The sequence below is a fragment of the Vanessa tameamea genome, chromosome 2 (genome assembly GCF_037043105.1).
Source record: "Vanessa tameamea isolate UH-Manoa-2023 chromosome 2, ilVanTame1 primary haplotype, whole genome shotgun sequence".
NCBI lineage: Eukaryota > Metazoa > Arthropoda > Insecta > Lepidoptera > Nymphalidae > Vanessa > Vanessa tameamea.
This window is the reverse complement of record NC_087310.1, coordinates 1,494,150-1,505,524: the sequence shown is the minus strand read 5'-3', so window position 1 is coordinate 1,505,524 and position 11,375 is coordinate 1,494,150. Positions and strand designations below refer to the sequence as shown.

Here is an 11,375-nt window from a genome sequence, read left to right as displayed (position 1 = left end):
TATTATAACAAACTTAACAGAAAAATTTTGCAATCTTTCAATACATAATACGTTATTTTAGTAGTATATACTTACATGTTTCAGGTAACATCTGTTTAAAATTAAAATCGCAAATTAAATAGTTGTAATATTGATTCAAACTTTGAAATATTCGAAAAAAACCCAGGTAAAGCATTTTCTATAAACAGTTGACAACAAAAAATCCTTTGTAAATATGTTTTAACGAAAGCATGCGTTTGTGTAATGTCGATTAACTGTTTCGATTCCGTAATCATATAGATATTGTTTGTTATTTATTTTGTACCCTATTGTATGAAGCAAAAATACTTTTTGATAAATTTGTGTTCGTAAATAATAATTGTTTAAAAATTGTATTTACTAGGAGTTTTAAAAAGTTAATTAGAATTATTAGAAAAGTTACATTGATACCAATTATATACAAACGAATCTTTCAGATCTTACAATGAGTGACTCTCCAGACCAGAATGATCCTCCTAAAGATGTAAGATATTAATTTATTTTTATTAATACAAAAAAAATGCATTACATAGTATGTTATCCTTTTTTAATTATTTTGTATTATACCTAGATGGAATATGATATAATTATAAATTTTACCATTCTTGAATTAAGAAAAAGCAAAAAAAAATATTGAAATACCTTCCTCTTGGAACTAACTAGCCAAAATTGTTCATGCATACTGTCAAATAATTTAGTGTTCTTTTTCATTGTTAGTATTTACATGTGTAACTTTATCTTTAGAAAATGTCCCTAAATTAAGTTAAACAGCATTTATAAAATAACTAAAGTACCATGCAATATTACTCATTAGATTTTCATACAATGCAATATGTATGTATTAATTGTTTTATAATCTTATATGAAAAGTTAGCTACTCAAGATTATAAAAATAATCTATTGTGTTACTGTTTTTAAAAATAGTTACTATTATTGTTGGTTAATCTTATAAATTTTCCAATGGTGTTTCTACTGAGTTATTAATATTAAATGTCAATAAAAAAATAATAATTCAAATCAGTTTGAAGTTAAAAATAATAAAAATTACTGTCAAATTGATAAAATATATAAGATTTTTCAGGTGTAGATTACCATTGAAGACATTCCTACCACTCTTGTTGAGGTTGATAGGCCGAAATACTTTAATAAAATAAAAAAAGAGTTTTTGAATTGGATGACATACATATACAATTTGTGAGTGAGCGTATAACCTGACCTAATTTAGGTGTTTGATATTAAGATTTGGATATTATTCTCGAATCTTTTACTATTTGTAAATAAAACCTATTTTGAATTGTAAGAAAAGTTGACTATAAAGTTTTTGATATTGTCAGATATCTGTCAGTATAAGATCCTCTGGTTGTTTCTTTATTATGTGTAATAAACAAATACTGACATGCAACTAAGATTTGTACCCAAACATACAATTTATTATTTTTATTTCATTTTATTTTTATTATATTATTTTATTTATTATTATTTCTTACAACTACTGGCGACTCATGTTCAGTGAAGCTATTTTATAATTATTTAAGAGTGGGCAAATGGGAAGAAGGTTCATCTGATGGGAAATCACTACCACCACACATGGATATCTGTGACACCACGGCTTGCAGGTGTGTTGCTGGCTTTATATGAATAGGCTCTGTTCCTAAGTTCTATTGGTTCAGAAAAACCGCCGGCAAACGCTAGTTCTACAGAGTGGTTGTCTGAGCCAAATTATCACTTGCCATTACCACCACTCCCAACACTTTTATCCACATTCAGTCTTTTCTTCTGGCTAAGAGTCTGACCAACTTCAGCCGTCCGGCCAAGGCCAGTGTCTGGCTAAGTACCATCTATACTTTAATTTCATGCTGCGTCTTGCATACCATACATATATTAGTAATTTTATGCTATATCGATACGATTCCGCCCGCCTCGAGCACCAACCCCCCACACCGAGCCACCGATAGAGACCAGACGTACAAGACCGCGTCAATGATCGAAAAGACGTTAGGTCGGGGCCACGTCACAGAGGTTTCCACAGACGAGAAGTGACCATTCGATCAAAAAGCTTACCAGTCTCTTCTAGTAGATATATGGGATGGTACGGTACGAGCGATTCTGCTTTTGTCCGGGCTTACTAGCGTAGTTGTGCGATCCGTGATCTACGATCTAACACGACCTCTTCGGCGCTTTCTAGCCAGGCCAGTAAAATCAAGAAACCCGACATGTTTTTTGAAACGAGATAGTCTTCTGGGTCTGAATAAAAATGGGCAGGGATTAATTTTAGGGTCCCTTTCTTATTCTTGGCATACATATGTGATCTCTCACTCTGTGTATTTGTAAAATTGAATTATACTGATTATGTAAAGATTTCCTAATTATGGAATAATTCCTACGGTTTTTTAGATAAAACTAAAACTGGGCGATATACATATATATATAAGTTAATACACTGTTAGGTATAAACCAAGTACGATAAGTTTGATTAATAATTATGTCCCACAGCACAAAAACTATTATTTTGGGTGACCGATATTTCGCTAACCTCTGACTTGACATTTCTTCGAGTATTGTTTTTATTTAAAAGCCGTTTCATATTTAAAGTAGGTAATATTATTTAAAGAAAATATTACGGAGAATTCCTCTCACGATCCAAAAAACCACTTCCTGGTTTCATTAAGCACTTGATACCACTACGTAGAAATTAGGATAAATCCACAAGTTCCACAATTCCTTCTTTATATTTTCAAAGTTCAGAATATATTGAAAACAAACAAAATATAACAAACCAAACGTTAGTGCGTTATTAAAAGAGAAATCCGTCCAAAGTATAAGCAAAATTTGTTTATGGTTTTACATGCTTATTAAGCATGCAATTTTGAGTTACATCTGTTGTGTGTATATAATTTTGAATATGATAAGTTAATTAAAATAAAATAAATATCATTTTTTAGCCAAAGGAGTTAGAAAAATTGGAAGAAGCAAAACTCAAAGCTAAGTTTCCTAATGCTATGCTTGGCCGAGGTCCCGGAGGGCATTCAGCGTTTCTACAGAAGAGGCTAGCTAAAGGAGTAAGTGAATAGATTTCCAATATTTAAAATACAGTTATATTTTTATTGATCTAAAAATATGCTTTTCTAACAGACTATTTCCAACTTTCTAATGTCACATTATTCAGTTCGAAATCACTTCTGCGCAGAATGAAAACAGTTTCAACATCTTTAGCATTACTTTATGCTGGAAAGCTTAAGTCAACATGTTAGGGATTATATTATGTGTGTGGGAGAATATAGGGAATATATTATTAGAGAGTTTTAATTAATTTTCTAAATTAAGATGCATGCAATGTTGCATACATCACGATCATCATAGTAAAGTTTTTATTTTAACTATAACAAATTATGTACACCAAAAACATTAAAAATTCACAAATGCCTTTATATATTTGAATATAAAATTATAATAAATAAGAAATATTAAACATGAAATTCCTTAACTATATACAAACAAAACTTAAAAATAGTTAGGGTATAAATCATGACCGCGTGGAATGGTGGCAAGAACAGTGGTTCCCTGGGAACGAGGACGGACCCCCAGTGTGGGACGCTACATGTGTTGACATGCTGGCTCCGTCTCATATCAAAGAAACAATTTAAGAAGCCGGAGCCGCTGCGGAAATAGTAGAAGCTAACAAACGATCCAAATGTTCGTGTCTTATTCCAAATTATGTTTACGTCCCATTTGCTGTTTACACACCTGGACCTCTGAGTAGTAGTGCAAAAAGCGTAATTAAAAGTATAACACCTAACCCCATTGCCTCCGCTGGTGACAGGGAGGTTGGTATTGTGCCTAGAGGATTGGAATTGCGATTCAACGGGGAAATGCTATTAGCATTCTTTACTTTAAAAATGTTATTTACACCAAAAATACAAAAGGTTAGCGTTTCTTGTCCCACTACTTACTATTATTATATTACTACTGCATACTTAATCTTATGGGACTCTAAAATTTCTGTCGTGGCCGACAGTCGATCAAGGTTTCTTAAATGTTCGATGAACAAAAATTTCAATTTTGTGGTTCGTTTTGGATGAAATTAACCTACATATTTTTTATTTGCAGCAAAAGTTCTTCGATTCTGGGGATTACCAAATGGCAAAACAACGGCCGGGGAATCTTTCAGCTCCATTTAAAGCTCCAGCGGCTCCCGCTAAACTGCCTACAGGTGATGCGATCCCGACTCCCGACACCGTCCCTCTGCGAAAGACTTCAATCATACAACCGAAGTTTCAGCCGCCGAGCCAAACTTCCTAGCCTTGCCACCGCCTATAGGCGATTGCCATTATGAAGGCCTAGTAAAACAGCACATAGCGAACGAACGTACCATAATCCCTTTAAATTTGCATTCCAGTACTATTTTATTATCATGCAACATTAGGCCATGCTGTTTTACAAGGCCTTACTTCAGTTTTCATTTGCTTGTGCATTGCACCATGCCATAAGCTTATATTATGTGTATGTTTTATGAATGTTCTGTGTTCAGGAGTAAACTATTTAGTCTTAGTTATCCCTACATGATTAAAAAGTACTGATTTGAATGTCGTTAATAAGATCTTAACACGTCGATATCTATGTATTTAAATAAAAACTATACTTTTATAAGAAAAAAAAAACTTATATTTATGTAAAAATATTAGGTGTAATAAAATGAGGCATGAATGAGTGGTTGTACATTGCATGTCATCACATCAGCGCCACCAGTGTTTGTAACTTTGTTCATGATTTCTGGAAGTAAATTTATTGTTTATGCAAATATTTAATAAATTTGCCTATCTTACTTTCTAAAAATATGAAGATTATATTTTAGCAATCAATAAAGGTATGAAAGTTGTTGTTGGGCACCAATGGACCCACATTGATACAAATGTTCAACCATTTCAATGAATGCTATATTAAATATCACTTAGGTAGTGAGATAGACAAATAAATAAACATTATTAACAGCTTTCCTTTTGCTAAGCCTAATTTTAATAAGGTTCATGTAATTCTTGAATTAATCATATAGTAACCATGTATAATAAACCATAACATCATATCAATTTTTTCATAAAGCATTGTATTCAATTAATAGTATGTAATATAGTTTAGACAAAAATCCAGATAATTTACTTAAAAACAAAACTACTTTGAGTACTGTATTTTTGGATACAAATAATTATTGTAGTTTTATTTTTAAGAATTTATCTCTTGAGCAAGTTACTATCAGTAGTTTAGGGATTATAATACTAACATTAAAATAATTGTTTTTACTGGGTTTAAAATTGATATAGATACGAAATAAAATACAAGATTATGGATTGTTAATTTTATTCATTATAAATTACAAACAACAACAAATGATGACTATGTACATTAGCATGTATCTATTAAGTTTCGTGCACATTAATTGATATATTGTACAAACCACAAGTCGTTTGACATTAGTGTAAAAACTGAAAGGGAATGTTGAGAGATAGTTTTAGTTATGCAAATATAATAAATCTTGGTAATAAAACGAAGCACGATTTATTCATTTCTTATCTTTAAATTACTTTAAACCATACAAATTTATTGATTCTTGGGGAGTTTCTTCGAATACTAAGGACTCGAGTTTCAGAGATTTCAGTGGAGCATTATCAATTTTATATATACAGGAGTTACAAATGCCTCACTAGCCCTCTAATACCTTGTTATTAATTTCTTTTGTATAATTAATAATTATGTAAAAATAATACATGAATACTTTAATCGCAATTGAAATGATCGCAGGCATGTTATTGGATTAATAAATGAAAAGATTCATTAAATGGCACATCAACAACGAGAGATTCCGAACCTGTAACGGTAACTTTTTCAGTATGGCCTATATTTTCAGATCTTTTTAAGACTTCATAACCATCAGATTTGACTGCTCTCTGAAAATAAAAAAAAATATATATAATTAAATAATATATAGGTAAGTAAATGTGTGGAACTGCAGTTTATACAATTATATATAGATAGTTTGGATATTTATTTCTTATATATATGGTGGAGTACTCTGTGTGGAGAGAGAATGAAAATAGGTTCGTTCTGCTTGTTTGTAGCCTTTCCATCTTAACAAGTAGTTCCTCCTCATTGAATCTGTGTTTTTTATTTTTTTTATTGTCTGATTTAATTTAAGTCTGGTTGGACAGTTTTGGTCAATGGTCTCATATTATACCATCTGTTTCAATGCTGTTAGGAAAGGACACATAAAGTTCAAAACACCAGTAATTCTGTGTAGTAACAGACAAAACAATCGGGAGATAAAAATAAATAGAAAAATATCCACTCTATTATATTTCAATTACCCATATAGATAGTGCTCGAAGTTTTTTACCAAAGGTCCCATCTTACCAGTATTCGGAAAAGATAATAATATTTTATAAGTAGTCTAGATGCGAGTACCGGGGTTCCAATGCACGTAGTCGGGCGTGGCGGCGGCGCGGTACTCGCGCACGAGCTCGTCCACGACGCCGCGAGACTCGTCGAACTCCTCCAGCGACTCCTGGAACATGGGCTCCTTGCGGAACACCTCCAGAAACGCCTCGCGCTTGCGCAGCTTGTCAAATTGTTGCAGGCACCGGTCGAAAAGCTATAAGGCGATTGGAATGATAAAAAGAGCGTACATTTTAATGTATGTGATTCGTTTTAATAGAAACGTTAGGGACATTTTCATTTTTATATAATATTTCAAACTGTTTTTAGTAACTATCAGTATATAGCAGCAGTCTTTAATGAGTATAAGCGGTATTCCATCGCGATGGTTGGGTGCGCGGCCAGTACCGAGGAGATATTGGTGTGGTTGGCGAGCAGCAGGCCGGACACTTTGTGCGAGGCGTGCACGTAGGGCGAGCGCCGGGACAGCGCCACTTGGATGGAGGCGGGCCCCCATGGGATGAAGGCGGCCAGCTTTCGCTCACGGATGCGCTGCAGCGACTTGTGCACTTGCGAGGGATCCACCTCACCCTATATACACATTACAGTATCGAATATGTAATATATGTTTTGGAATTCAACCTAATAATCGTGGATCTGAATTCTATGGATTTTAAACTGTTTAATTAATGATAATATTGATAGACCACCTTGCTTGTATAATTATTTATTTAGATTCAAATTTGTATAAAATGTGAAACGAATTTAAATCAACCAATTTTAAATTCTTGGCTTGTCTAATGTATAAAATAAAATCTCTGAATTAGCTTTATAGAAAGAAAAAATTGCTATCTAACAAGATAAAGTTTATTAGTTCATTCTTATACCTAAATAATAAAAAAAAACAGCTTCCTCTACCTGAATAATATTAAGAATAGATATGTAACAATGTTGATTGGCTCTATCAGGACTGAGAGACACCATCATGTTCTTCGGCTGCAGTAACCTTTGCATCACATCTAATACTGTAGTCTTTCTTATCTTAGGTGCCTGTCAAAAAATTTTATTTAATAGTAGTATCTTCATTTAAAAAATGTTAGTGTCCAGATGAAACAAATATTTATTGGAAGAAAGTTATATTTATTCCTGAAATGAAGATGTAGCCCCTGTAACAGTTTGTCGTCTGCAAATGACAACAAATGTTGGGTTAAGTGCCGGCTGGGCGGAGACCGTCTATCCTATTGAGGAGAAGATTAGGGTAAAGAACGTAGTTATTGCTGCTAGATGACAATACACAATTGTCATCTAGCAGCTAATAAGCTAAGCTAAGCTGTAATACTCACTGCACTCAGCTCGTGATCAGCGGAGAGCGGCGTGTATCCCGTCATGAGGAAATGAAGTCGCGGGGTGGGGATGAGCGGCGCCACCAGGCTGATGAGGTCGTTGTTCATGTACGATGGGTACCTGCGACGCGCATCAACAGCGATTAGTTCAACAATAGGCACCTTAAAGTACAGAACCACCAACATTATAAATTACCTTTCTGGAACATTAGCAAAAGTTATGTTTTCCAGTTATTTTTTAATCAAATATATGATGATGATTGATATTATAGCTTTATAAGTTTATTTATACAGATAGTATTGATATTATGTTAGTTACCTGAGTGTGGCAGTGCTTGCACTCATTATAGTAGACACAAGTGTATTTATCTGTGCAAATGATGGGTTCTGTATATGCAGACGATCACTGGCGATGCGGTTGAGAGCCGTATTGTCCAGTACCATCACGCAATCCGCGCTCTCTGTCAGCCGCTTGAGGGTCAGTAGGGAATTGTAGGGCTGGACCACCACATCACTGAAGCAATTATAATAAATCAATATTATCGACTTTGACAGTTTCTATTTTAATTAATGAAACGAAAGCCTGAATTGACGCCATACTTACCTGTTGGTCTATAATCAATAAATTTATACTGAAATATTCTTTACAATATGTTGTTACTAGAAAGAAATTATATATGTTTGAATTCTTCATTTAAGAAGTTGTAATTATAAAATAATATTTTCTTACCTTATCTCATCTAGATTCGGGAAGACGCTGTAGGTTTGTACAAGTTTTTTGGGAAATCTGTCTGAGAGATGTTCAAGGATATATGAACCCATACCGGACCCTGTACCTCCCGCTATTGAGTGGCACAGCACAAATCCCTAAAAATAAATAACAAACAAATAATCAATCTCAAATCGCAAATCTGTCTATGACAGCAGTAGAAAAAATTTACAAAAAAAAAATCTAAATTTTATCAACAATTTATTTAATTTTCAATATTTATTAACAAAACAAAAATAGTGTTACAAAGGACCTTCCAGTGACACATTTTTAGAAATTTAAGTATTTATTTAATGACAAGCAATCTACAAGCTATGTATTACTAATTGCAATACCATATATTATAGTAATACATATAACAACATTAAAGATAATAGGAGAGATTTTATAATTTATTACAAAAGGCTCACCTCCAAATTGTCACTACCATCAGCTTCTCTATTAATAATATCAAACACTTCCTCATTAAGTTTTTCACCTTGTGCAAAACCTGAAGCCCAATTGTTTCCTGCTCCTCCACCATGCTTTGATAAATATACATTCTCAGGGTTATACAACTAAAACAGATACAAAATAATTAAAATAACAGCCTGTTTAGGCAAAGGTTTGGAAATTATTGCTCTAAATGGATGGAATTATTGCTCAAATTGGAACAGATACTAAGATTTATTTAAAATCATATACAATGAATGTAAGTTATATAACCAATTAAAATGTAACCAATGATTTTTTTAGCAATCATTGTTGGAATCTACAACCAGAATGGGTATTAAGACAATTAATTGAATTTTTAAGAATAAATATGTTAGCAACTTCTTGAATGACACCTGCTAAATTTGTTTTTAATATCATTGATCATAATTTAAGTCTCGGGAGAATAAGAAGTGAAGTATATACTAAATAAAAACATAACTTATGTTAGTTTACAAATCTTTACAATTTACTATTTAATAAATACATATATTTAAAATAATACAACAATTGCTCTATCTTTTTAATATTAAAAAATATATTCCTACAGGATGTTTAACAACATTCTTTATTTTTCAGAAATTATTTCAGTTGAAATAGCTGACATAGATATGAGCTCTAGTTTAAAATACTTCAGCATCCATCTTCACATATGGTTCTTCCATAAGCATGTTAAAGAATCTATTAATCTATTGTAGATAAAAAATAAGAAATAAATAATCAAAAATTACCTTTGCATAAGGTGAGTTCATAATTGTATGTATCACTCGAGGTTCTAAATCCAAGAGAACAGCTCTAGGGATGTAATGATCATCGTCAGCTTGGTAGAAAAACACATCTTTACGATCTGATCCTGCTGAAGCAAACTCTTCCAATATTCCTTCTGGTGATATCCCATGTTCTATACACAATTGTTTCCAAAATTCAAAACCAACTGCAATTAAAATATCGTGTTTGTATAACTAATTTCACTAATTTCGTTAAATTTAAGTTTTGTTTAAATTGTCATATACTAACTTTGATTACCGCACTGGCCGAGTTGGAGTGTTATCATTTCACTTGGCATTTTATTGTTTAGCCAAAATCACAGCCACAATACAAAAATTAAATTATAAAAAGACTCTTTTATGTATGCGCTGTGAAAATAAAAGATTGAAGCTGTAGCAATATTGTACCACTGTTTTATTTCGACTTTATTTTATAGTTTTTATTTCATATAAACTGCCATAATTCACAAACGCAAATCTGCCAAATAAAAGTGTGAAGTAGCATTTATTAGGATTTAAATTATATTAAAAAACTATTAAATATTTTATAATTTATATTTACTAACGTTTTTTTAACTATAACTGACAGCCACAGATAAAATTCGCGACTTTGAAAATCTATCTGACTCTATATTCACAAGGTACATGTTTACGGTATATATTATACGGGTAGAGTAAACTTATTAACACATTAACAGTTTTTCTGGATCATATTCAACTTTTATTTAGTGTACCAAGTAGCTGGTTTATTCTGAGATCTTAGAGAAGGTACAATCATCATGTAGGTATTGTACCCCGAAGCACCAGCAATACTTGGTATTGTTGTGTTCCGGTTTGAAGGATGAGTGAGCCAGTGTACCTTCTGGCTCACGGGATATTTATTTTAATATGCCATGGTTGGAGACGCATTGGCGATGTATGAAATGGTTAAAAAATCTTACGACACCAAATAATTACAATTAGTAAATCAGCAATATTGATCATTTACCTGATCTGTTGTCCCATTTGCCCTTCCACCTACCGATGTAATTTATAAAAAAAAACTCATATATTTTGTACTTTTGATATAATTATTAAGAAATACTATTCTCGGAATTCCATTTGAAATATTAAAAAATGACTATATGCATCAGACAGATTCAGAACATTAGGATGTGAAAAAAGTTCCACGGTGTGTTTTTCTTAAATTTAAGAGTTGCACGAAACAAATGGTTTGCTGTATTTTTCTTTATAAAAAGTTCTTAAAATAAAAATTCAAGATCAAATATGTCTTATATATCTATATTTTATAGATAACTTATTGCAAATGTTTATTGTTAAAAAAGGAAATTTAACACTGAACGTAATAAATATCATTTTATAAGCTTCATATCTCTCAAGTTATATAAACTAACTAAATTTTTAAATTGAAATGAGTCATTTTACAAATATTGCGAGTTATTTAAATAAACGCTCGAAAAAATAATAATGGCGTGGTTTACGAAACTTTAACCCTTAGCACGGTATAGATCTATTGTCTCCCCGAAAGGAGAGTTAGCCAGCCTTAGCCCAGGTACGGAAAATTTGCAGGCTGTTACTTTTTAA

The 11,375-nt window shown here is 32.2% G+C and overlaps 3 protein-coding genes across 4 annotated transcripts in view; 2 read left to right on the top strand and 1 right to left on the bottom strand.

The window, feature by feature from the left end:
* LOC113398262 (uncharacterized) overlaps positions 1-11,375 on the top strand; it is a 114,529-nt gene that overhangs the window by 74,055 nt on the left and 29,099 nt on the right. The gene's annotated exons all lie outside the window — the stretch shown is intronic.
* On the top strand, positions 52-5,561 carry Endos (endosulfine). 2 transcript variants are annotated; one of them, XM_064219452.1, is made up of 4 exons: positions 52-166; positions 456-502; positions 2,961-3,077; positions 4,126-5,561. In XM_064219452.1, the coding sequence occupies exons 2-4, from the start codon at positions 464-466 to the stop codon at positions 4,315-4,317; spliced, it is 348 nt and encodes a 115-aa protein (XP_064075522.1). In that variant the 5' UTR covers positions 52-166; positions 456-463; the 3' UTR covers positions 4,318-5,561. The 2 variants fall into 2 exon arrangements, with proteins under 2 accessions (XP_064075522.1, XP_026492702.1); XM_026636917.2 differs by having other exon boundaries at positions 66-84.
* On the bottom strand, positions 5,354-10,333 carry LOC113398255 (tubulin gamma-2 chain). The gene is made up of 10 exons (XM_026636909.2): positions 10,042-10,333; positions 9,756-9,958; positions 8,964-9,110; positions 8,515-8,651; positions 8,104-8,298; positions 7,785-7,905; positions 7,360-7,491; positions 6,850-7,032; positions 6,472-6,658; positions 5,354-5,957 (listed from the first exon to the last, which is right to left on the bottom strand). Exons 1-10 carry the CDS (start codon positions 10,088-10,090, stop codon positions 5,941-5,943), a joined length of 1,371 nt encoding a protein of 456 aa, XP_026492694.1. The 5' UTR covers positions 10,091-10,333; the 3' UTR covers positions 5,354-5,940.